Source organism: Phalacrocorax aristotelis, chromosome 11 (assembly GCF_949628215.1).
Source record: "Phalacrocorax aristotelis chromosome 11, bGulAri2.1, whole genome shotgun sequence".
Classification (NCBI taxonomy): Eukaryota; Metazoa; Chordata; class Aves; order Suliformes; family Phalacrocoracidae; genus Phalacrocorax; species Phalacrocorax aristotelis.
In genome coordinates this window covers 23447621-23475156 of record NC_134286.1, presented here as the reverse complement: position 1 = coordinate 23475156, position 27536 = coordinate 23447621, and the positions used below count along the sequence as shown (strand labels likewise).

Genomic DNA, 27536 nt, shown 5'->3' with positions numbered 1-27536 from the left:
CAGATTAAAGGTAAATATCAATAGTTCCATCATAAGAGGCTTCCTCTGGTGACCTGTTTACCTGTGCAGAGCTATAAGAGCTGTAGTGTAGAAGCAGGCTGCTGTCCTGTCGCGAGAAGCCTCATTCCTAACACAAAAACCACTCACAAGTCAGGCTCGCTGTTTGAATAAAGCAGATCTATTTCAGCACCATAACATTTTATTAAACTACACTATCAAAATCACATTGATGGCAGGGAGAACATCGCTATCAGTGCATATTTGCCTGTACTAAGACTGTATTCATAGCATCCAGCACTCGCTGAGGAAAAGGACACTGAAACAGAATCCTTCATAGCCAAAGAGACAGTAGAAAACTACAAAACCAGGGCAGTTAGGGGCTAGCTGAAAGAGATGGGAGACACTTCAGGTCGAATCAGTCAGGGAGGGTTATTTTTAAAAAGTGTCCTTCTAACCCGTGTTCGTTAACTTCCTCATCTGAGCTGTGAAGGTGCTGGTAAACAGCAGTTTTTAAAGGGCATCCCCTGTCCCTGCGACTGCCTGTTCCCAAACCCACACAAATATTGTGTACTGCTCCTCCACTTGTGAACCGTGATGCACACACTCGAATGCAACAGCTTGAAGTGTACTACAGTTATAAAAACCAGCTTTGTCTTCTAGAACAAACAATAAAAAGTAGCAGAAATACATTCTATACAGAAGTAAAAAAAAAAAACCAAAACCAGCTGAGTTTCAGACAAATATTAGAGTACATCAGGTTGAGTTTAAAAAGTCTTACTTCTAACATCTATGTAACTATGTCTAGTCTCCCCGCGCCACAGCAACGCTGCTTTCTGGCACAAACAGCTGCCTTTTTAAGCAAGCGCCCTCAGGAGCCGGTCACCTAATGTGTCGTTTGTGATGAGCCTTCCCAAGGGCTGCAAGTGGAGGTTTACGTGAAATAAGGCTATTTTCAGTCTTCATGTGAAGACTCGGATTTCAGTAATGTTTTGAACAGTGGAAACGCAGTAAAGCCGTTGTCTGTTCTGCCCCTAGGAGGTCAGGCTCTTGGCAGAGCAGCGGAAGGCGAGGAGAGTTAGCGTTTGAGGAGAGGAACTACGTACATCAGGCTGCAATCTGATGGGGCTCTCGAGTTTCAGTTTCAAATAACGTTCTTACGCCCAGCCAGCTGGGGGTCTGCTTCACAGAGGTGGTTGGGTCGTCAGTAACACCCGTCCTTCCAGGACTCGTCCTGAGTGGCCTGCGCTGACTGGGGAAATCTGGTTTGAGAGACAAAAAGAGAAGTCACCCAACAGCTACAAGCAGCGAGACCCCCCAGTGACATGTGGATGTACGCAGGAACGCGTGTCTGAGGTTTTAGTTTAGGCCGGGCTTCTGCAACAGCTCTCTCTTGACAATGCCAACATCTGCCTGCCTCAGGCGAACTGCTGCCCTCACACGCGTGCCCAGCTCGCACCGCCACCGGGAGGGCAGCAGAACAGCACCGCAGCAGCGACGGCCGGCAGTTTAGAGAAAGTGACTATTACTGGGTACTCAGCGACACGTGTATCCTGCGCTGCGAAGTTATTAACACTGCTCTGGGTTTGCCCCATGACTGAGTCCAAGAGGAATGTTTTTCCCTGCGAATACGACTAAAGATGTGAAAAATAATCAGGTTGTATGTAGAGTACTACTACAAATAAAGAGTTTAAAAATTCCCTTTTATTTTTTTCTAAAGTCAGTAGATACAGTTCAATTTGTTGAAGGCTACAAGGGGATGTTAAAAATCAACTAGTGTGTATTGGTCTGATACTGACTCAGCTTAACTTCCCTCAATCGTAACAGTTTACACTATAATTGCACTGCAAATAGCTCTGCAGTAGCTTTTGGCAATTTGGTTGTGGATTTACCACACACACAAGCACAGCAGATGCCTTTGGACACCGGGGTAAGAGCACGCTTTGCTAAAATGGCATAAAACAGTCCATGGCTGTAGTTGTTGGGCACATCTTAGAGGTCTTATTCTTTAAAGAGACTGAACTTGTTCTAACTGAACAGCTGTTGCTTTAGACAATCTACAAACTTCAGCTGCCTGCTGCCGAAATACTTGGGAAGCTAATCAGAAAAGCTAGAAAGAAATGTGAAAAAAAAAAGCCCCCAAACCCACAGCATCTTTCTGGATTAAGCTGTGTCCCCTAGATCGGTTCAGACTTGTGCAACAAGAACACAAATGGCACGTTTTTGGAAGCCATATATGCATGTTCTGTTTTCACCCTTTGTATGAAGTTACTATAACGATACAGAATCGTGCTTAAGACAGGCCTTGTTAATTTGTCCTACTTTTCAAGCCCTTCTAAAAACTCGTTAGGCCTTGGACAATGCCTACTTAGGGTCCTAACTACAGGCTAAGGAAGAAAAACACCCCCACCAGACTGATGTGGGAGACCTGGGGGTGTTGGGTTGGTGGTTGGACTTGGCGATCCTAGAGGTCCAACCTCAATGTTTCTGTGATTTTAGCAGTAGCAAAGCTACAGAGGCACCAAAGCAGGTCATCTAGGAAGATTATTATATTAACAGTAAAGAGTTTATTAGTCATTTGGAAGAGATGTTTCCCTTCCCAAAGCCAGATGTACACACCAAATAAGTGTCTGCCATAATGTTCATTTCTCAGACAAACAAGTTTGAGCCTATGCCTCTTTATTTCCTGGATCGTTAGCTTTGTCAAAAAAAAGTACTTTTTAAAAAAAAAAACCAAACCAAAACTGATGGACTTCTGAAAAATTGAATCGTTTGGTCACAGATTACAGGTAAAAAGGGGTATCTCACCCAGAAGCTGGGGAGTCCCAGCCTGTCTGTTCACGCATACATTCACAGAATTTAATTTTAGTGGTATTTAAAGGAACTGCAACCCCTTGCAGCTCCCTTCTGATGACAGAAGGAGCTCCTTGACTAGGGGCAAAGTACTTACTGTCCATGAGCCTTCCAGCTCAGCACCACCCTTTCTTTAAGGGCTGCCCAACCACAGCCCTACATCTAAAGTTTATCAGGAGCTCTGACCTGACTCTATGCCCATGTCACACTTCAAAATCTGAGATGAACACCACTTTTTTATAAAGTGTTTCTAATCCATGAAACAGAGGCAGATGTTGGAGTCTGCGAGGCTTGGGGACTCGCACTTACCTCTTGGATGGCGGTGTCGGCTTGCTCTTGGGCACCGAGATTCCTCCGAGGGACGTGCGTGCTTTAATGGGTGAGTTTTTTGCCACAGTGACCATGTTACTGCTTCTGGTAGTGCAACTGCTACTGGAAGAGCCTGTACTAAGCGAAGGTGCCTGTGGTTTTCGAACTCCGCTAGCGGGACTTGTGTAACTGCAGGCTTTCACTGGCTGCCTGGGTGTTAACAGAGAGTTTGTGCATGACCCTGCTTTCATTGGCTGGCGCACTGTTAAGGGAGACTGCCCAGCACCGGAGGAATACCTGAGCTTACTGGGAGCCAGACCTAGAAATGGAATAACAACAGGAAGGATAACCCAGCTGGCAACGGTATTTTAAGAACACTTCAGGATACCGGGCCTTTTAAGGGCCTCGGGTTTAGTCGGGTTGGTTAAACAGACAAAAGGAGATTGGCCACAGGGGTGGGTACAAAGGACATCGCACCCACCTGCTGACCGCTGCTGCGTTCTTGGAATTCGACTGCTGGGCACCTGCAGATCTGACTCCAAGCTCCGACTGCTCCGTACAGACTCCAGAGCTCGAAGGCTCGTCCTGGCCAGGTTGGGCATGCTGTGGCGCATCTCCTCTGAAATCAAGAGCAAATTCTCTATTTGCTGGTTCTGGTAGCAGTGGAGATGTATCACGGTTTAGACTATCTCTTGAAAAACGTACGTGCTTAAAAGTAGGCAAGCGTGTAACTGATACTTAGCTTCCACTAAATAACAGCACTTTGAGATGCATAAGCCAACATCGCTTTCATTGACTCACCTCAAAAGCTCACAGCTCGCTTACCTTCGCTGTTGGCGTACTTGAGCCGGTCTTGCATCGGGCTTTGCACAGATCTCCTTGGGGGACGGATACGGGAAGTAGATGACCTGCCATAATCTGCACTGGATGAAGGGGACTGACATCGGGGCGAACTGAGCGGGGACGGAGAGTATCTGTGAGCGCTGCGGTATGACAGGGAACAATCATAGTCATCCTCATCCTCCAGGCTGTACGTGTCGAACTCCTGGTCACTGTAGGTACCTCTTCGCAGAGAGTGAAGGGAGGCACTGGAACTGCGGCGTGATACAGAAGCAGAGCTGGAGGCACAATCCTGACGGAGGCCTGGAGGTAGAGGGCAACATGGCTCAAAGTCATCGCACTTCAAAATAGAAAATCCTTACCCAGTTGCAACGCTCATTCGGAAGCAATGCCTTTCTCAGTGATTCATTTCACCTTGGAAGGAGAGTCAAGTTAATAACTCCAGCACTCGCAGCATATGTAATCTCTAAACTGGAACAGTGTCACCCATATCAGTACTGCTTAATTAGAGCAAAGAGTTAATATTCAAATTGACCTGAATGACTCCGTATGTCACGTACACAAGCAGCTGTCACTGTGGACTATATATTGCCACGCAAGCTCAGTTAGGTTAACGAGGTATAGGAGTCTAATTTACAGTATTAACTTTTTAGTTCAATTAACCACACACCCACCAGCATTTCAGCAGGTTGAAAAAAAGATTTGAACTTCTGCCTCCAAGTGAAAACAAACCAGCTTCTTACTGATGCCTGCAGTGCATCTGTCTGCTTTATTTACAGGTCCTTCCCCAACTTAGGCCTTCATTTAAGCCCTCTTGCCTAACAAAATACGAGCAACTTCTTACCAAGAACTAACTTAGCAAAGTGGTTGAAGGGACTTTTGAGAAAGGCGTCAGTTAAAGCTCCAAACACCCCTCTTCTCAGTGCAGGCTCTTCATTGTAGGGATTAAAAAAAAATACCAAGCATTCCCCACTCTGCTCCCTTCACAATGCAAATACGAAAAGCTTCCATCAATCTGAGGATGAAGCACTTTTCATGTTCCACTGGAAACTTTGTAACGTGACAGGACTTCCTTGAATTATTTTTTTTTTAAAGTGATCACAAAGCATAAGAAAATATTCAAGTTTAGAAAGAAAAAGGCCGTTATTTGCTTTTTTCAGTTTAATATAACTTTTCCTCAGCTGCACTCAGGTGCAATATAACAATAACAAGACCTTGTGTCTTTTGCTCTTTTTGGTCTCATATTCCAATTCCTAGATCCCAGCACTTTTTAAATTTATAAAGGCACTGTACTAGAAGTAAGCAAATGTTCTCCGGAAGAATAACAGAGAACATCATTCTCTATTTCCTGGAAATCAAATTAATGATTAACTTGCACAGAAAAAACAGATCCAGCCACTTTGTTCCACCTTGATGTTCAATCAGGACCTCACCCAAGTCACAGTGAGGTCGCTCGAAAGCTTACCAATGATTTAACGGGAACCAGCTCAGGGCGCTGAAACCCCCACGCACCGGGACACAGACGTGCTTGATGCTGAAGTTAAATTTGCAGAGCTGTCTCTGAGACCCTTACCAGAGCAAAACTTAAATTGTACCTTCAGCTCTTTCAGTTTTGGTAACTCTTGAACTCTTGGTTTTACTCAGCACAGCAGCGAAATACTACTTGCATCTTCCGTGGAATAAACAACTGGTAAAATTTGGTCCTCTAGACAGCTTCCAGTATGATTTCAGGCTGCAGTTAGGCAGCCTGCTCAGAGAAACAAAGATTTACAAGCAGAAGAATTTTGCTGGGTTATTCTTCCTGCAGATCAGTTCCCCAAACCACTACACAGTGCAGTCACACAGCTGCAGGTTGTCGCCTGTCCGGACAGGCGGCTGTGAGCTGCTGCTGTTTGAACTGCCACTAGTGTGAAAGAGTTACTCCTAACGCTGCACCTGCATTTCAGAGACAATCCGGGATGGAATAGTTTTGAGTATTAAAGGGCGCTTACATATTTAACAAAGCAGGGTTGTGGATAATACTTTCAAGACTATTCTCTGCTTTGAGAGGCCTAATCTTGAGAACATTATACAACTGCTACGTTTAAGTGGCAGTTTGGGTCTGTAGATTTTTAAAGGAAGCCCCTGCAAATAACAAACATTTCAAATGATCTATTAAATTCTTTTTTTTTTTGTCAGGGAAAGGGGGAAATCCATCTACAGATGGTTGGAATCCATCTACATTTCTCTGCAATTCTAGAAATGTAGCACAAAGGAGACGGCTGTCACGTACTCTCTTCCTGAAGGCGTGCCATAACCTGGACGTCAGTCAAGTCCTGCAGTTTGTACCCCATGGAGATGGAGTCGTCAGATGTACTCAGCTCGCTGTCCACAGATGACTGAGAGCTCAGTGCAGAATGCATGCTCAGGTAACCTTTAGGAGGGAAGAGGAGGGAGGAACATAAAAAGCATTCAGACATCCAAACACAAAACAGGAATGAGCAGCAGAGTATGCATTCCAGTAATAAAATCAGGGCAGCTGTGAAGCTGAGGTATGGTTGCTAGAAATAATTAAGAAGTTGGAAATTACTTGAGAACACAACGCTCGGTATTTTAACCTGCGGTTTTCAGGAGGCAGAGTGTCTCTGTGAGGGGAAAAAATTGTGGATTTCCGCCCCAAAGGTGGCAAAGGGATGGCTGGTAATTCTGAGCTTAGAAACACGCTTTAAAAGATCAGTGTTATTTCTGCCTATTTTGAGAAAGGGGCAACTATTGCTCTAGATATTAAGCAGCAAAGTTGTACTTGCTAGGGTATTGGTGAGCACTCACAGGAACAAGAGGATCGAAATGGCTTTCCGAGTACAGTACCTCAAACGTCAGCCATGCGATCTGCTTATGCAAAGTGGAGTTTACACTAGATTGCCTCCTCCCCATTCCTGAGCTTTATCCATTTTTTTCCTCTCATCATAAACTAATCTCTCTCTTACAGGGAAGGCTATAGCTTGGTCATTCAGCAGGTCATAAAAACCAAACTGGAAGGATCTTTCCACCAGGAAAGTTGTTCCATAAGTCAGGCATTAGGAAGACAAATAATTTTCCTTTTCAATAATAATAATAACAATATCATCATCATCAAGTGCAAACTTTTACCTGTTACTACTTTTTCTTAAGTCAAGCAAGCCTGTATTTTCCATGGCATAAGAGTACTACTGCTTGCTACTGAAACAGGGAGATGAGAACAAGCCAGGTGACTTTGGGGTTTGAAGGACCAGTACCGGTATACGTGGGAGGCTTTAAGTAGCCCCACGCACAGAAACGCGGCATCGCAGGGCCTTTGGTTCTCCTCAGGCACTGCTCGTCCTGGCGCCCGGGACGGCTGTTACTGCAGGAAGGCTAAGCACCCCCAGGAGCGAGCTTGTCTCCCTCTGCAGGCGCAGGCAGATGCAGGCAACGAGAGGAGAACCTCGCTACCGCTCCATCAATGCTCATTTGGGCTGGGGACAGTGTCTCTGAGAGAGAGCACACAATGGTGAGCGTATCTCCATCTCCCTTTCCCATTTTATAACTACTATTTGGCTTTGTATTAAAAAAAAAAAACAACCCACCAAAAACCCTACATTAGTAGAAAAATTTCTGGAAACGCAGAAGGATTAGTGAGTATAAAACCTCGACGTGGCAAATGTGCTCATCTCTGCCACACATTACAAAATCCTGTAATATGCTCCTAGCATAACTAACCCTCGAACACAGACACGTAAGACCATATAACTTACGGAGCTATTTGAGGAGAGGGTACATTATTACCTTAAATTAATTCCAAGACATGGTTGCAGTTAGTACGATATAGATTTAAACCCATCAAAAAAACCAAACCCCAAAACAGTTAAACCTCACGATCTGACAGAAGATCAGATAAAGCTGGTAGATCTGCAAGAGCCTAAGAGCACTTATCACTTCCAGCTAGAGCAGGCTTAAGAAATACAAACCCCGCTCAAGCAGGGATTCGAGTTCATCACTCCACTGAAAAGCAACAAGTGGGCTGCAGCACACCGGCCGACAAATCACCAATGTGAGCCGGCCTCCCAAAGCGCCTACGTGATGGCCTTCACCACCGTGTTACACAGATGCACACCCCAAGTCAGGACCCTCCAGTACCAAGACTGCGCGGCTGCATAAATAATCCTGTTTCTTTGCTTCGGGTGTCAGGAAAAGACACTGAACAGTTGAAATAAAGCCAACACGAGGGCAGGGGTTGCACCTGTAGGATGTAGGATAACGAATAAGCACAGGCTTCCTGCTGTAACTAACACCTTCTTTAATACTAAAAGGGGTATTTTTATACAGCTGTGTCTTGGATACAGCTTTTTAAAGCGCACAGCTCCCAGTTCAGGTGTGCGTGCTCGGTCTGGTTGTTGCATTTTGACTTGCAGGCCTATTTAACAACAGTCAAGGAGGGGAAGGAAAACATCCATATTTTTTCATCACTAAAAGCTGTTGCGGCTCAACATTGCGAGATGAGCCGATTATGGTTTTCATTACAGAAACTTCACAATATACCACATCGGGATTCTGGTTTTGGGTTTTTTGTTTAGTTTTTAAGGGAAGTTACTGTGAAACATTTTTCATTTGAACGGTAGGGAAGCTCTGTTTTTCTTAGAAATAAAATTAGATTGGAGTCAATCAAGCTGACAGTGAACTTCAAACTCAGGCACACGCTTACACAAGTCACAAGGGAAGAGCCACCAAACAGCTGAAGTGACTCTCGTGTATAATCCTGCACGGACAAAGCCTGCTCTGTACTCGGCTGTTCATTTGGTACCCTTGACTACTTCAGCACATGTACAGAGTGAATGAAGAAGTCGAAGCTGCACAGACACCTTGGTTTTATGCTTCAGTAACTGCTTCTGTGTGAAAAAGTGGCTCGACACCTAGAGTGCCAGCCGACCTCGTAGTAAGAGCAAGAAATTGATTTAGAGGTTTTCCCCTGCAGAATTCAGCTTGCAAAATTAATCCTACATGTACTGTTTTGATTGCAAAATAGAGATAAGGGTTAATTCCTATTTACAGCAGATCTCCAGAGCATACCTGCAGCTGTGAAAACATCCATATGCACCCCTTTTATTTCTTTAAAAAAAAAAAAGTTCATTTAATGTCAAGTTTCAAGCCAGAAACTGTTAAACGTGCTTTATGTTTTTAAACATGCAAATTAGGATATAGCCATTTCAAAAAAAAAAAAAAAAAACCACAACAAAAAAACAAAAATCAGGGCAGACTCCTTTAATAACAAAGCCAAGAGGCAAAGCATTTGTACCGTGAAACAGAGCACGAACTGCATCAAGGATAAACGAAGCTCCCGCGAGAGCCTACACGGACTCCTCAGGCAGCAGCGCAGACGCCGAGGCAGACCGGAGGCCAAGCCGTTCCGCAGAAGCTCCGTTATCATGCCTACAAATACAGGCTTCTCACAAAATTGTGTGCGAGTTGCCTCTCGGGTAGGAAATCCTTCTCCAAACACAATTAAGTCTGCTGGAAAGCTTGTGTTATTTTGTGTTTAGCTGCCCGCTCAGCCAATTTAAAGGCATATCCCGGAGACTACGCTGTTTATCTTAAATCACAAGGCTTATTTCTGTTGCCTACATTAATCAGTATTTTCAAAAGAAACTTCACAAACTCTCAAGCCAGAAAACTGAATCCAAGTAACTTTACAAGAAGTTCACACCTACGTATGAGAACATTATTCTAGAGCAGTATTTTTTTTTCCTCAATAGCTGTTTTCTGTTTTAAGTCACTTAAAATTAGTACAATTTATAAATATCTACAAAGAAAGTTATAACAACAAAACCATGAAATAACTACAAGACATTTAGAATGCAAGGAGGTTTTCTCCCACATAATAGATGAAACCTGGGTCAGTAAGTGAGCAAATGAAAAGGAGAAAACCCCATGGTTGGAGTTGCATCTCTCGATGACTTTTCCCTGTGTCAATTAGTAATACTCCTTGCATTTTAAACACTACAGGTTTGCACTGCTCTACTGACATGCCATACCTGAGCTGCCACAGGTTAGTAGTGCTTTGTTAGTCGATTTGAGATGCCCGGGAGAGTTTAGTGCATTGCTACAGGAGCCTGCCTCTGTATTCAAATTATGTGCGCTTGGTGATGCCAATGGACTGCAATACAGGTTTTTCCATCTACTGGCTAGAAGGAAAAATACAAAAAAAAAGCCATAAAGGTTACAAAATTATTTTTAAAAACAAAGACCACACGATAAAGGCATCAGATCAAACAAGATTAAATATTCTAACAGAGGTACGTCAAGCAAGACATCTTGATGGTGTCGGTCACAAGCTGCAGGAAGCTAATGCTCCCCTTTAACCTGTTCTGTCACTTTGAAGAATTCCAAGAGTAACTACTGACAAACTTAAAGAAGCCATACAGCGCTGAAAGTTTCAGCCCTGGTCTTCAGAGGTAACTGTTTTCATAAATATCTGTCACTCTATACCCCATTTCATTTTAAAGAACTCCATTGAACTTTATGTTTACACATCGGTTATTTTGAATTTTTAATGATGGAATCAAACCAGCATTAAACCACAAAAGCTGTGCCTTTAGATTAAAAGGAGAGCAAATTAATACGAAAAACAACCGCTCTGAAATATTTATTCAGCACACAGACTCGTGTACGAGTTAGTGAAACATTCAAAATAAGACAGGTAGCAAACCTTGGTGCATCCGTGCTTGCTGAAGCTGGAAACGAGCAGCTACCGCGCTATGGAAACGACAGCCTATGAGCTGGATATATTGAAGGGGCTGCTGAACTCCCCACCGAACCCTTACCACTGGGAGAACAGGAGCTAAGAAAATAATCAAGATTCGCTATATAAATGGTTTTCTCTTTTATTTCCCCCCAAATAGAAAGCCAGACTATTTTAGTTAAAAAGGACTGAGAGAGCACGAATAAAGCCTGACACATTTCAGACAGAAAGCAAAGAGTTAATCAAATAAATCTTCATTCAAATTTTTAAGCGCAGATGGCTTATAAAAGTAAGTGAAGGTTGTTCTCAAACTACATTCTGTTATCTCAACTCAGGAATTTCAAGGCTAAACTCCAAAGAAGCCTGATTACAGGCAGTGCCAAAACACTGTTCGTGTGTAAACTTAAAAAATTTTTTAAAAAAACAAAACAAATCCCCAGACCCCCAGTGGCCTCTCAGACTTCACACCACTGGTCAAACTGAAATCAAAATAATTGTATTCCCGCAGAAGACAAAGCCACAGTTCAAAACACAGGCAGGCACAACTTTTCTACCAAGCTGGGGGTTGTGTTTTCAGCAGTTAAGAACATTGCTGAACTTCAGAACACGAATCCTCCCAGAAACTTTGCTTTTTCAAACGCTGCCAACCACAGCTGCTGTGCTGAGATGTCCCTGAGTCACACCAGGCAGGTGAGGTCGCAACACGCCCTGCTCTGCAATGCTTTTCAGTGATGTGTTCGTAGAAAGGAGTAATGAAGCTAGCCATCCCTCCAGCTGCAGGGGCAGTCACCGCTGCCTCCACAGGAAAGCTGTATGGCACCGAAAGCGCTACAATACAGAAAAGGATTACTTATGCACTTCAAACCCCTTGGCTATTGGCAGTTCAGCCCAGGACTCGCACGTTTTACCTATGGACAACCCTACCTGGACCTACCTGATGGGTTCCAGGGGATGCACTACAGATACATAGAACAACCTTCTCAGTTTTGTAATGAAGTAAACTATGCACCTCTTCTAACAGCTCTCACATCAGTGAGAGGCTAACAAGGGATTGGTCCTTCTGTGCTCTGAAAAGGAGAAGATGACACACAAACCTACGCCCCCAGAGTACTGCTGCGATGGCGGTATGCGACTACCGAGCAGGATGCGCCGCAGCGTTCCTGTTGCAGGCAGATGAAGATTAACATTTTCCCTCAGTGGCTGAGGAACACAGCTGAAAGCCACCAAGAAGTGCTTTTAGGGGATGATAAAACTGGAAGCAAAACTATGTTTCCATTGACACCATTTCTTCAAGTTACAGATTTTATCATTTCATTATTGCAAGCTTTGAGCATCAGACAACTGTTTTATCCAGGTAATAATACTAAAGGTGAGATATGGTAAGAATAACCACCTTTAGAAACACTCAACAACATTAGAACTTTTCATACAGGAAAAAGTTGCAATAAGAGTTCCAGATGATTCTCTCCCCCACTCCCCAGAAGCACATTTGTTCCTTTATATATTTTTACATTAAAGATGTTTAAATATTTAAAAAAAAAAAAATCAAGAGCCTGAAAACACTAAAACATATTTTAGTTTAGTGTTTAGGCTCTGAAGATTTTAAAAAAGACCAGAAAGCAAGGTGGTCAACTTGGCAATTAATTTGAAATGCCTGGGTTTGTGTCTTAAAAAATACATAGAGGTAAAATATCACAGTTCGGTTCGTTTGGTCTCTTACTTGACACCAGCACAGTGTTTACAGAACAGCCTCCTACCTTCCTCAGCTGAGGCTCTACCAGTGTAAACCAAGAGCAGGGAGGTTTTCATACAGTGACGAGCTTGGCACCAAGAGCACGACGTCCGAAGCGCGAGCTCTGCAGGTGTTCTGCACTACAGCAACTGCAAACCGGGCGTCTCCTTGGCTTTACCGCTTCTCGGTAACGCAGAGTGCACGAGCGGAAATCGGAGACGCTTGAAGCAGCAATACTGATAGTTCACATACCTTGATCAAGTCGGTTTATGAGAGTTCGGCACGCTGCCTCTGTCTCGGGACTGGGATTATCCAACACCTGGCGGTACCATTTTAAAGGTGAGTCCGTTTTCAGTTCTGTAGATTTTCTTGGGGACACGTAGAGCCTTTGCAAGGATTGAAAGGAGACAGTAAAAAAATGCTCAAAGCCCACAGCCACCAAAGTAGCGTTTACTGAAATGTACTTAACAGTAAGCAATAGAAAAGTTATCCAAATTAAAAATGGAAAACAGTTAAAGTTTAAATTGTATACTCTGACTCAGAAGCAAAATTTACTATCACAATAGTAAAATTCACTCGAAGATGGCTTGACAGAGAAAGAGAACAGCTCCTGCAAGGCAAGGTTCATGCCTGGGCTGTTGGAATACTACTAAAGTTAAGTTGTTGGTATAGTCACCATCACCTCTCACCCCTGCCTCTCCCTCCACTCCTCCCAAAAACAAACATCTTGTGACAAAGACAGCAAGGGTGAGGGGGTGGCTCTAACATGAGACTCAAGGTGATCTCTTTTGAGAAGTCTAACTGTTCTATTTTCTGTTAAAACCCCCACGGCTCTGGATGTTCCCCCTGTATTGCGCTGCAGGCACAGCCTCTCTCCGAGATGCTGAATGGGTAAAAAGTCTATGCACAGATTTCAGGGATAAACCATTTAATTGGACGATTCAGAAATCTTCAGACAGGTAGGAAGTATGACTGTATGCTGCCTTTCTTTTTTATTGTAACATTAGATAAGTTCTCATAAAGCCTAAACTTTTGATAGTTCTAATATGCCTAGCATGGTTTTGCATATACGTGCAGGATTAGCCTTACGTACAGACAGACTTAATCATCTTATAGTCTTGGATTATTTACAACTGATTGTGTGTAAAGTAGCATCTTAACTGTATTTCATAAGTAGAAAGTTTCTCTCAAGAAAGGTCAAAGGGTAGACGAGCCAGATCAAAAAGAACTCAAGAATTTTACTTGTGTCACACATTTGCATTTTTAAAGTCAAAAAATCCCAACAGAAAAAAAACACCCTATATTTTAACATACAAATAGGAACACACTTAAAACTTGTGAGGGGAAAAAATATTAGTATTGCGTACATGTAAAAGTTGAACAGTTTTTAATTCTTGCATGTCACTTAGAGAAGACCAGCCCTCAGGTAGAAGGCATTGAGATCTCAGTCAATGAATAGCACGAGAGAGGTGGGAACAGAAACAAGAAATGCTGTCATTAACCGAATCTGCCCGCAGACGACACCCGTCCTGCATGCAATAACATATACCTTACCTTAACGTCAGAGCCCCAGCTAAGTGGTCTTAATACACGTGCTAATATATTTACTGTGTGATGAATGCACTGCTGCAAAAAGATAGTTAATATAGTATCCTGCTGAAGTCCAAGGATCAGAAAAAGGACTGACGGGGAGGAAAGCAAGCTCTGCGATGACGAACTTAAGGACCTGCCTCTGTGCAGTTTCTGGAGGAGTCTGAGAGGTGATTACCTCTGAACTCAATAAAAAGCAGCAGGGAGATTCCTGAAAGCAGAAACTTTTTTGATCTTGTAAACAAGACCATAAGAATCTTCAGCTTAAGTTTCAAACTACTGACTTTGTCCACAAATTAATTTCATAGAATTAAGCGTACCAGAAGAAGAAAACTTCCAAGTGCAAAACTTGCAAGTTCACCTTCCTCAGTGCAAAATCCAGTATTTGAACATAAAATGATCATGAGGATGGGTTTAAGATTTCAGGGAGTGTCTGCATGCGCTTCAGTTGCCTCCTACTCTCTCTTCTAGCAATAACTTTTGACATGGCTGCAGCAAGACACAGCAAGTCTTTCTGCTCCAGTTACCCATTCTTACACAGACACCTCATATTCAATTCAATTCATAAAACACTCCTTTCTACAACAAAACTAATATGAGCCATCAGATACCAATTTCTAAAATACCCTCAGGTTTAAAATATATAGAAACATCCTATGGGACTCTCGGTTGCGAGGTGACCTATCCACAACAGCAGTACTTGGCTAAAATAAAACATACAAACAGCTGGGATATTTAAAATACTGTACTGGCATCAAAATGTCCATCCAACCTACCACCCTGTCTCCTACCCTGCATCCAGGGAAGGGTAAGTACGACACAACCAATCCAACAGCTGTGCTGACACAGAACGCTGTCCTGGGCTCCCACAGTTTTGCAATGCGGGGCTATCAGACTGGGCATCTCTGCCTGCAACAGCTCTCAAAAGAGCACCTTTCAGCAAAGGCATCTAATCCTGTTTTTGAATGCTTTTAGCACCCACAGCACCCTACCGCAACGAGTCCCGTGACGCACCGGCGTGCAGGGTGAAGGGCCACCTCCATTCACCCGCTCTGAAAATGCTGCCTGCTATTTACTCTCGATATTGTCTGGTCCTTGGGGGTTGGGATGCAGGTAGGAGGTAATTATTCTGTACTGCCTCTTGACATGCCACTCATGACTTTACAGATCCTAATAATATTCCTGCCCCTGGCCAGACCCATCTTCTTCATTCAGTCTCTTTAGTCATTTCTCACACAGAAGCTTTGTGGCACCCAGCTTTCCACAAAACCACATGCAAATTAAAAAAAAATCCAAAATCTAATTTGCTATCGACAAAATAAACGCTGAGAAACACGAACACAAAATGTTCCTGAATGTGCAATGTTATCTTTTATGAAAGACCCCACAAACACATCTTGCTGCATCTCTCCACGGGGAAGCGAGCATTGCAACCACTCAGAGCCGGTAAAACAGACAGCAAAGTGCTCTCTCTCTGGATTTATTTTACAGTTCAGACGAAAAAAGCAGCAATAAAACCATCAGACAAAAAAGAGGCCAACAGCCTCCTTAGGGCAGGTCACGCTGTTCTTCACATATTTTAGGTTAAGGGAGAAAATCCCAAGCTGCTCTAACCCAGCTCCTTCCATGCTGCTACGCAGGTTTCCGCCCAGGACTGCAGCAGCTGAAGCTGGTAACGCTTGTTCGATTGCTGGAACCGTTTCCTCATGGAGCAGAGCCACCTGCTTCCCAGGGCATCAGGCCCCTCTGCAGTCTGCCACAGCACCCTCATTTTCCAGCTGACAAGTCCATTGGCAAGAGATGGCCTCACTTACAATTTCACTAAACTCAATTAAGTCAGCACAACCCCATTTTTCAGAGCACTGACAGGTCACTTATTTAAAAAAAAAAAGAAAAAAGAAAAAAAAGATTAATTCTGCTTTGATTTCACAGCGCCAGGTTTATTATTTTCCTTTTTAAGTAGCTTTGGGGAAGGGGTCAACATACTTAACAAGCTGACTTCTCCGAATATGTTGGCACAGCTTACGCTTCTGGAGCACTGCACACCATCAGCTGGTAAACTAAAACCACCAGCCCCACAAATAGAAGGGAATATTTTTCTGGCCACAGTATTAAGACCCAAAAGTCACCCTTTACTAAAGGCCCCCGTTAGCCACCGTGGCACAACGCCGCAGCGACAGAGGCCGAGTTAACATAGTATCACATTTCTAGCTGAACTAAACCAGGCTTTCTTCTGAAAAAGGTTTTTGTGATAAGCTAAACTCCCTCTGCTCTGTTTACAAATATGCAGAATTTTTTTTCTGGTAGTTTTATCCTCTAAGGCTGTTTGATTTTTCAGGTTAACTTAATCCAATAAGCATTGGAAAAAATGTACTCAGGCACGCCATTAGCCATGCATACGCCTGCCAGTTCACAAGTCAGCCAAAGTCTTTCGGGTTTAACAAATACCTGATTACTGAATAAGCTTTACCTTGCATTTTGTTCCTACAGCTCAGCAGTCTGGGTGCGAAGCGCACTCTGTTTAAATGGCAAGAGGTTATGCTTTGAATATTTTCTTTTGTCAAATTGCAAATTATTATTAAGAAGTCATTTAGATAGTGACAGGCCTAATACAAAAGTAAGCAAGTAAACATTTGGGCATACATTCTCCCTTTGATGTTTTGGGGTTTTGCTGCATAACTTGTTAAATATCAATGGGGTTTTCTTCAGCTTCTGTGAGGAAACCTTCGGATAAAGCATCTTTCGTTTCTCCTTACTAGTGTGTACGTGTTTCACTTCCCCATATGAAGTATTTTATGAAATGCACCTCTGGTAAGAGCCAAGTAGTTCTAGCTGTGCAGCAAGCACAAGATGAGATTTTTCTTCCGTTAAGAATGTAGGCACACAAGAATAAATTCATGGGATTCTTTGCACTTCATTCTGACATATTCCAACGTACGAAAAGCCGAGCATCTTCTAGAGACGCTATTTTTCTTTTGGGGTCAATGTCACAGGAGGATTTATGGGAGTTAATGGCCGCTATTGTTTGATTTTGAAAATACTGCTTCAAATAAAAATCCCAAGAACCTAGAAAATACTATGACAACTTTCTCAACTTGCACACTGCACTAGGGGAAAAAAAAAAGGCATCTTTGCAATTCAGTAACTCATCAGATCAGTGATAAGAGTGCAAGCCAGCATTGCCTGAGAATTTAAGATCCTGGTCACACAGAATATTTGTACGAGGAAGTCTGTAGATCATAAGAAGAGAATTCAGGCTGCAGAAGGCGCTCTAACTAATATGTTAGGAAATTAAACTGAAAGTAAAGTGAAGCTCAGTTTTTAAGACACTTGCTTGGTTTATTATACACCTTCCGCAGCACTGAGCGCCAGTAGCTGCAGCGGTACCAGAAACGACAGACATTACACCGATGTTCAAACCTTTGAGTTATATACATCAGTGCGCAGAGAAAGAGACCTGAGGTAACTGAATAAGTTCGAAGCAATTTAGGTTTATAAGCTACGCCTCCGTAACATGCCAAGAAGGCAGCTAAATTCTTCTATAAAGCGTGTATTTCAGATAATGCATTCATTTTCTTTTCCTTTATACATCAGACTTCAGAGAGTTGATTTTCAGATTTGTTACTGTGCTCATGCTGTTCTAATCTCAAATCTAAACACTATTGTTGAACAGAAATGCCAACACCAACAATCCAGCGTTGTGGAAAGCAACAGTGGAACAATACTGTCCGGGTCTTGAAAGGACAGAAACATAAAAGAAAAAAAAATCCTGTGGAAAACAGTCCACACAAAAACATTCTAGCATTAGCCCAAGTAGAGGTTTGAGCCTTTAATCCCACAAAACAGAAACTGGGAAGAGGGAAAAAAATTATACTGCAAAACCCAGAAGAGGCACGATTTTTCCATGTCTATCCAGTGACTCATCCCGCTGAACAAAATACCAAAAATCTAGTCACTAAGTCACAGATGCCCTAAACATCGCATGAGCTGAATCTGATGACACAGCCAATAGTCTGCACGGTGATGAAAAGGCACCTTGTGGGACAACTTAAGAGTCGTATCACAGGCACGCTGCACCCGGGTGCCGCGCAGCATCTGTAGCAATCTCACCGCAGCAACATAAAAAGGCTTTCCTCCCCCTACTCTGGCAGCGCCACCGAGCACAGCGATTACCGTGCCTGCACCTCATTTTACAGGGGGATCTGTGAGCCAATACCTCAAGCATTTCAGTAAGAACTCAGTCATTTTAAGCCTCTGCCATCAAAAGCAATTTAACCTGAAAGGTCGTATTTTGCACACAAGTGTCAGACAAGCAGGTAGATTTTTCCTTTCCGATTACTCCACTCCAGCACTGGCAATTACTGGCAGCGAAGACTGTGGATGGTAATGCTGTCTTAAAGCTGCATAGGAGGGACTGAAGGCGCTCATCTACCCAGAGATCGTGCCCAGCGAGACACGTTGCACAGCGTGTCGTAACGGCTAAGTGCAGCTAGCGCAGGGGTTAACACACCATCCAAACAAGCGGGACAATCGGGAAATGTTTCTGGTAAGTCATCTGTGCGTTACTTAATGCAAGAGGCCTAACTGATCCAGCATTAAACATACCTCTACAAGGTTTTCATACGATGATTTGCTGGTTTTGGCTGGGACGGAGTTAATTCTCTTCACGGTAGCTGGTACGGGGCTGTGGTTTGGAGTTGTGCTGGAAACAGTGCTGATAACCCAGGGATGGCTTCGTCCCTGCTGAGCGGGGCTTGCACAGAGGCAGGGCCTTTCCCGCCCCTCACCCACCCCACCGGCGAGGGGCTGGGGGGGGCACGGCCGGGACAGTGACCCCAGCTGCCCCCAGGGCTGCCCCACACCACACGGCGTCACGCTCAGCACACGGAGCTGGGGGAGGAGGGGGAAGGGGGACGCTGGCAGGGATGGCGTTTGCCTTCCCCCGTCACCGCTAGGTGTGATGGAGCCCTGCTGTCCTGGGGGTGGCTGAGCACCCGCCTGCCTGTGGGAAGGAGGGAATGAGTTCCCTGGTTTGCTGCGCTTGTGCGCGGCTTTTGCTTTACCTGTTAAACTGTCGTTACCTCAACCCATGAGTTTCCTCACTTTTACACTTCTGATCCTCTCCCCCACCCCGCACCGGGGGGCAGCAAGCGAGCGGCTGCGTGGGGCTGAGCTGCCGGCTGGGGTTAAACCATGCCAGATGACCAGTCTGAGAAACCAAGACCATGCTAATTACTGTTTCCATGTCACGCAGAGTCTTGCCAGCAAGGAAAGATCGCAGGCAAACTACTACACGGCCTGTGGAAATGTACGAATCAATTATGTAAGGTTTAGGGAGCTAGAGTTCTCCCCCAAATTAGAGCCACAAGGTGCCATATTTTTCATGACGCTGTATTGGTGTGCCACCTGCATTTTTTGCAGAACCACATCCTGTTTTGGTGGAACTTGTCCAGAAAAGTTTTTCCAACCTCTGATGGTACAACAGGCTAACAACAATGATATCCTGCAGCATGTTGAATTAAATGCCTTAAGACATTAACACAGGAGGCCACTGGATGTGGGGCTAAGGCTGAAAACATACACTCCCAAGAAACTCCTGAATAGTCATTTATTTGAGCAAACCATGCTCCTTCTTCCTACAGGGACTATTTCAGGGGCACCCTGTGTGCTGTGTCGAACTCCTGGATTCGAGCGGCAGACAACACAATGCTGAGGTGAAGGCAGCACGACCTGTTTGCGGTTGAAAGACAGGCTTTTGGGAATGAAAGCCATGCAAGGCGTGGATGGAGCAGCAGCACAGGGATTCACCCGAGTGACATGGACTCCTCCTCACGCCACAAAACAACAGGACCACGTAAGGCTGAGTAGACCTGGACATTCATGTACACACCCATCATATTTTACATATTCTTCTAAAAGGAACTCAACAATTCAGAAGAAACCTAAAGGTTCCGTTACATGGATTTGCTTGATTGTTATGGTGTGTTTTGGGTTGTTTGTTTTTTGTTGTTTTTTTTTTTTTTTAAAAGCAGAAGAACATACATCAAAGCTTATCTGAAGCCCTGTGTTAACTGCTGGCAGTTTTGCCACTGGGATCAAGCTGTTCAGCACCAGCGATACTGGGGAGACATGTACAAGGGCCTCCCTCCTTCCTTCCTTCCAGGAGAAAACCTTGATGTGTTCCAGGTGAGGGATGGACAGAGTTTGGTGCTCATCCCATCAAAGGAGATGGAGGCAAAAATAGTCTAATCCAGTAAAAAGGAGAAAGAGTACTGAAAACGTGTAAGGGTTTTCATTTCTGCCATTTCTTTCTCTCTCTCTCTCTCTCTCTTTCATCCAAAGACACATTACTAAAAACACTTTATAGTTCAGAGGGGGTTGGAATTTTAATCATTTCATCATAATTCCCAGGCAAAATTCTCTCTCCCAAGTCTTACCAGTAAAAACAACTGACAATTGGCAAAACACCAAACAAGTAGCATAGGAATGCAAAACAAAATGCCAAACACAAATCACTGCATGAAGAACAATCAACTGAACGCACAGAAAACCACAACTTAATTCTTGTACACGGGGAGTACTTAAGAATGGCAAACACTAAGGAAGACAAATAAGGTAACGCCATCACAAGCATGCCTTGTTTGTTCGCTTTCTGCTACAGCTCAGGAGCTGACCTGCACTGAAGCAGAGCATCAGGGAGTAAACTGATAACCAGCAAGGGGCAAACAGCTCTGAGGTCTAAGCAAAGCATCGTGCTGAACTCCACAGCCCAGAAAGCCAACTTCTGCTTGATTGGGCCTCAAGGATATTTACAATTTTGAACAGCTATTTGAGAAACTGACCTAAGAAAGCAAGCGAAGGGACAGACACCAAAGTAGTACAGAGTTACAGCTACTGCAGGTGACCCGGTACCTCAGGTTTCACAGGGGTTTGGTCATCACAATGTTGTTTTTAAAAACAAAACCTAGACCAGGCAAATCTTGCTGAAGCCAAGGGAAGCTGCACAGAAACATTTGCAAGTTTGATCCAAATAAACCCAATAATTTCAAAACAGCGCAGAAACTGAGGCTCTGTCTGCACCTGCAGAGAACAGTAACAACTCCTCTAACCCGCTCCTTCGTGCTTCCGCCTTCACCCTCCTGGGGTGATGGTTTTGCTGTTTCCACTTGGGCTCAAGGGGCAAAAATCCCCACGGTAGGCTTCACCAGGGGTTTCAAACCTACTAACAAGTCATGGGGCATAAGCACAATACCACAGCAGAGATCACCCTAAAGCTTGGACCTGTTCTTAAAACTAGAATGACATGAAGATATAAGAACTAAAGCCTCTTTTTGACAGCTTCCCGCTCCCCACCCCCCATTTTAAACACTTTCAAAAGTGTTTAAAAGGAGTTCTAAGTATTCTTAAAGGCATAAAGCATCATCCCCTCTACTAGATAATATTAAAGAAAAGGTCAGCGAACCAAAATTGTTGAAATTTATCAGTTCAGCAGTGACAGGAAAAAACAAAGCCACTCTGAATTTCTCAGAAATCACCAAAAATCCTAAGTATCAGAGTACACAGGATATGTTCCAATATTCACTAGAGGTTTTTTTTCCTAATGTATAATATTAAATAAAGGACTGCAAATATAGCAATACGGCAAGCTATTCGCTTTGGCTAATACACTGCTCGACACACTTGGATACTACTTCCACCCAGGTAGTACAAAATTCCCCTCACTCAGCAAAGCCCCCTTACTAAAGTTGATCTTAAATCCATATAGCATTAAGGGGAGGTTGTTGTTTTGTTTGGGGTTTTTTTGGGGGGTGGGGTTAGAGGGGTGGAGTGCTTTTGTTTTCGTTTGGTTTTAAAAAAAAAGCCTCCCCTCTCCCCCTCACCACTGTTTTCTGGTTACTGCCGATAGGAATGCATGAGTATCTGCACGGAGAGTGTGTGAGACGGGCTCATGAAGAGAATTTAGGATATTTGGCAATAAGCAGAGCCATGCGCTCTTGATTGTACATACATTATTCATTCCCCACCTTCAGTTTAGCTGAAGAGCTCTGGAACAAGAAGCTGTTGTAAAAACGGCTTCTTGTTTTACCACGTTTGTTTGACAAGAGGAAAACAAACCAGCAGAAGCAACGCACCATGATCAAAGGTAATTTATGATAATGGCACTTTCACAAGAGCTCTGTAGTACCACCTTTATTTAAACTCATTGGGGCACCTCTTTTTAATCTGTAGCCTCTATCGACCAAATTTGACAAGAAAACAGAGGTATCAAGACCACAGAGATCCTACAAGGTCAAGTGAGGAGGGTGCCTGGTAAAGAACCACGACCTCATAACCCAGCTCAAGGGGAGGTTAATAAACCGAGCCTGTGGGTGCAGAATCTCTCCTGATTGCATGGGACAGAATTCACTGCCCGTGTAAATCTCAGGCTCCGCCCGGTTTCTTTACCAAGGCAATACAGGTGGAAGAATCTCTCACATCACACTTTATATAAACGTTAACATAAACCTAGTTGTTTTCATTAACATGGAAAAAATGAAGCCTGTCTTCCAAATTAAAATTATTAAATATATTCCCTTATCTTTTAAGAAACCAGCTCAAAATGCTGTTTAGGAATGCTGAAGAGTTTCAGTGATCATGTTAGAATCAGTATTTGGGTTTTAAAAGAAACTTTTACTTGCAATTTACTTGCTTGTAAATTAAAAAAAAAACCACGACTGGCAGCAGAAGTTAAAAACAAATGAGAAGTCACTTGTACCATCCGCAGTCAGGAAAGGCATATGAGCAAAGGTTCTGAACGCACATGAAAAGAACACTTAAGAAGAAACTCAGTTCTGAGGAAGACTTTTAACTTTATACATTCCTTTTTGGAAAGGACTAATGCTGAAAATCAGCCTTCCCACATCTGTTATCTCAAAAATGCTTTCCCCTGTTTTTAATATAACCTTGAATTTAGACTAGAGCAGACATCGTTACATTACCGAGCTCCATTCCATTAAAAACCAAAAGTTTACCTTCACTTATAACCACTAACAAATTTTTAGGGTTTAAGACTTGTTTTGTATTCAAGCAACAATCCTCCAACGCTGTCTTCGCTGCCAGGTTAATCTCTAGCTATGCGATTTTGAAACACAATCTGCAGATCCCCAAGGCTGTCCTACAAAGCCTTAAAATTAAGAACTCCATGTAAAATCTCACATCACAGCTATTGCAGGAGCCAGAATTAGCCTCAAACTTTAACTAGCTTTGGAAGGGCAAGGGAAATTAATCTGCTGATTTATAAAACAAGTTCTAAACAAGGCTGCTGGTGAAGAGTAGAGTCCTACAAAGTAAGGTCAGTTCAAGATTACAACATTGATCTGTTTCAGTTCATGTCTCTCAACAAAAGGAACAGGTTAAATGCAGAGAAACAGTATCAGGAAATGGAAGTGATTCACCATCTTAGGTACTAGCAACATCCACAAATTCCAGGTGGTCTAAGGTCTCAGTCTGTGCTTTACAAGATTCTTGTTTAAATACAGTATTTGACAGTTATGCACAAAGTTTAAGAACTCCACTATTCACTCATCTGTGTGCATTATATGTAAATAAACTAATAGGGAAAGGGAGGTTTTGCCTCTGCTTGTTACAGCAGCGTCAGGAAGAAAGGGGGAAAGAGAAGCCTTATAGTTCAACTGAAAAAATAATGCTCTGGCACAATGGTCTTAAAAAGAAGAACAGCCAACAACGAGAACTGCGTTCTTGCTGCTAAAAATCAAAGCACTGTATAGAAATCACTTTATGCCCTTAAAAATTATCAGCCACCTAAACACAGACACTCCAACCACAGCCTAAGTTCCATACTTTACCGAAGTGTGGACATACGTACCAGCTATCTTCTTCTCCATCGCAATTTTCAAGTTCTAACACTTTCACTTCATCCAGGTCTGCGTTATTCAGAAGACTTTCTAGATCTCCACATTTTTCACTGGGATTTTGTTCATTTATTTTAACTGAGGAATCAATACCTGCAGTGACCAAGCTTCCCGTCAGCTCTGTGCTATTGCTCGTATCCGCACGCGAAGGACATCTACTGTTATCATCAGTCTTCGTTCCCACCTTACACGTGTTGGAAGACAAATCTGCTGTGGCACTGTTGAAACTATACTGCATTTGGGCATCTACGTCTATTTTTAAGCAGTTGTTCTCTCCTTCCTCTTTCCTTATTTTGCTTAACTGGGTGCGCAGATCTGCCATTATTTGCAATTCTTGCTTCTCAGTTATGGCATTGATGCTATTATTAATTTCCATCTCATTAAAAGCAGAGCCATGGTTATCCACACCAGTATGGATCTCACTTTGCGTGTTTGTCCCAAGCATGCTCCTGCTACTCTTCGTTCTTGCGTGCTGATTCTCGATCTCCAGTCTCCTCACCAGCTCCCTCAGCTTTCGCACCTCCTCTAGCTCTGGGCCAACCTCCTCGGATGCCGGCTCCGCGTCTGGGCCCATGGCAGAGCTCTCTGTTGAGCCTCGTCCTAAGTCAGGCTCCAGAGCATGATCCTGCTGTATGACTGGGGCATTTCCAGGCACTACCATCATCCAAAGTGCACAGCTGTTTCACTGCAAGACATGAAAGAAGTATAAAAGCTCCACAAAGATGCACAATATTTTAAACAAACCGGAACTAAACACCAAAAATTGACTTTTATAAGCATAAGCTAATTATATTGGGGTACAAGGTGACTGAATTTCATCAAAATCTGTCAAAAAAGAAGAACTGAAATTAGTATGAAACATTTCAACAAACGCAAATTACTCGTTTTAAACAGCTAGGAGGTGCAACTATTATGCTACAAATTAGACTGTATAGAAGGAAGGTGATTTAATCACACACAATAGTTTAGTTTCCATCTGTTTACAAACAAAATACATGAGAAAAGCACTGATTGACCAAAGTCAGGAAACATAATTAGCAAGGTGCTGACGTCAGACAATGACAGCATGAAGAAAATGGTAAAAACATCCTTTGTTCATTACCAGGTTTATCCTGGAAAAGCAGAAAAAAAACAACTTGAAAACATTTCTGTGTCAACTTATACCAAAGACTAACGACAATGGCTAACGATGGGAACCACAGTTACAGTGGCACAGGCAAATAACCATAACTAATGTCTTTATTGCCATATTTTCCTGTTACAAGTGAAGAGAGAGGCAAGCTCTCTGATGCAAACACGGTGGAAAAACAGAAGAAGAAAAGAGACATACATATCACACCGTAGATTACATATTCCAATAAGTTTCATAAAATGAAGCCATCTCTCTGCTTTTCCTGTCTGAAGCGCTGCTCTCCACCCTGCGGTCGTGTTGGCCAAGGAAGAGCGTGCAGAGCACCGCCGCTCGGGCAGCTTTGAACTGCAAAGGTACTCTGGCTTCCCGAAAGCCATAAAATCGCGCCGGTGCATTTAACGCACAGTTTTACCACACTCAGAGAATAACACTTACAGCAAATGCCGATTTTTCCCTATACCGGTGATTTACACACGTTTTCAGTTTCAGCGCAAGCGTTCATTTCTGAATCAACTCTTCACTGAAAAGCCCCTGATATGAGATTAAAGTTCTACAGAACAAGTAAAATAGATTCCCCTAAAAGAATTAGAAATCCTTTTTATTTTGCAGACGGAGGGCCAGCAGACAGACTGACAGACAGAAGAGGGAGTCAGCCAGCACAGCCGAAGTTGAAAAGATTTGATGCAGGCATTATGACTACAACTGAAGCCTGAATTTTCATGGCTGTAGATGTTCTTCTCCCCTCCCTTTGCTGTCTGAAAGTTTCTCCTGTTTTTAAGGCCAAACTGCCAGCAAGCAGAGGAAACCATAAAAATTAAACATCACATGAACTACGCAAGGCTGAAAACACAGACATCCCCCCATGAACACCTCGGCATCTCCCTATTACTTACTTATAACAGCAATAGTCAAGTAAGTTTCCTAAAAATATATAGTTTGGGGGATTTTTTGTTTGTTTGTTTGGATTTTTTTACTTGGCAGGGTTGGGTTTTTTTTAAGTTTTGGTCCTCTACATGCAAGATGAAAATTGTAGGCATATGTCTGAATTAACAACAAACACGAACAGCACTTACAAAGAGCTATAAGCAAACACAGCCGACCGCAGCACACTTTAAACACAGCTTTCAAAATCACGCCTGTAAGAAGCACTGCTGAAGTCATGTTGACTTGGGGAAAAGATATTTAATTTGTAGTTACCAAGCGATCCGATTCCTACTCGTATGCCCACTTTGAAAACCTCCCTGCATGCATCCCCCCTCCTACAGAACCATCCGATCTCTCGACGAGTAACAAAAGTGGTTCGATTCCCAAAGACATTTCAAAGCTATTGCTCAGTCGCTTGCTGCGGATGCGCCAGCGGGGAGTTTAAGACTTCTACTGTCAAAGCAAAACACAGCGACCCAAGGAAGGGGGAAAGCAGCGAGGTCCGTCACCCGAAAAATCAGCTCCCCACCAAGGGTGAGGAGCATCACAAATTGCGTTTTCATTCACCGGGGGGTGAGGAACAAACAGATTAAAACCGTTTTGCCTTTTCCCACGAGCAGTAAGTCTAAAACCGACCCAAATAAAGCCACAAGGATACAGGAGGGGAAAAAATATAAATCTGCAAAACTTAATTTCACTGTATAATGGGCGGGTGTGTGTCTGTCTGTGTGTGTGTGTGTGTGTGTAAAAGAAAGGAAAAAAAAAAAAAGAAGGAAGCCACATTTCAAGCCATTACAGCGTCGGAGACAATAATTTGGACTTTTTCAAAAAGACATCCGGGTTTTTAACGGCAGGTTAACGGTCCCCGCTCAGCCCCGCCGAGGAGATGGAGGCGCGGGGGGGGCACGGCCGCCTCCTGCCGCCCCTCGCCCCGCCGGGCTCACCCGGCCCCGGGAGGAGCTCCGCGCCCCGGGCACCCACCGCCCGCCCGGGAGCCCGGGCGTGGACAGCTCCCGCTGCGCGGGCACGGACACGGGGGGCCGCGGCGCTGAGGGAGGAACCGGGGGGAGATGAGGGGCGAGGGCGGCCGGCACCGGGTGGCAGCCGGCACTGGGTGCCGTGGGGAGAGCGGCGGCAGCCGGGAGGGGGCTGGGCCGCGGGTGGGAGCCCCGGGGCGGGGGGGAGCGGGGGTGCCCTGCGTGGGGAGCGGCTGCGGGGTGTGAGGGAGCGGGGCTCTCAGGGAGCCGGGGGGGGGGGGGGGGGGGGCGCGAACGGGGGGGCCCGGCGGGGTGGGGGGACGCGGCCAGCCCACCCGAGCGGAGCCGGGGGCTCCGGCCACCCCCCGAGCCCTCCCTTCCCCTCACATGGTACCTGCCGCGGACGAAGGGATGGACGGATGGACAGACGGACTGACTGACGGGCAGGCGGGCGCCGCCGGCGCCGCCTGGAGCCTCGCTCGCAAAGGGCGGGAGGGAGTCGCCGCCGCGCGCGCATTCGGACCCCGCCCCCTCCCTC

General features: G+C 44.2%; 1 protein-coding gene across 2 annotated transcripts; it reads right to left on the bottom strand.

Annotated features, from left to right (window-relative positions):
- Positions 1-179: 179 nt before the first annotated feature.
- On the bottom strand, positions 180-27536 carry LOC142063041 (SLAIN motif-containing protein-like). 2 transcript variants are annotated; one of them, XM_075106335.1, is made up of 9 exons: positions 27393-27536; positions 23920-24650; positions 12717-12850; positions 10026-10175; positions 6272-6412; positions 3985-4302; positions 3641-3778; positions 3160-3478; positions 180-1259 (listed from the first exon to the last, which is right to left on the bottom strand). In XM_075106335.1, the coding sequence occupies exons 2-9, from the start codon at positions 24627-24629 to the stop codon at positions 1202-1204; spliced, it is 1968 nt and encodes a 655-aa protein (XP_074962436.1). In that variant the 5' UTR covers positions 24630-24650; positions 27393-27536; the 3' UTR covers positions 180-1201. The 2 variants fall into 2 exon arrangements, with proteins under 2 accessions (XP_074962436.1, XP_074962438.1); XM_075106337.1 differs by lacking the exon at positions 10026-10175.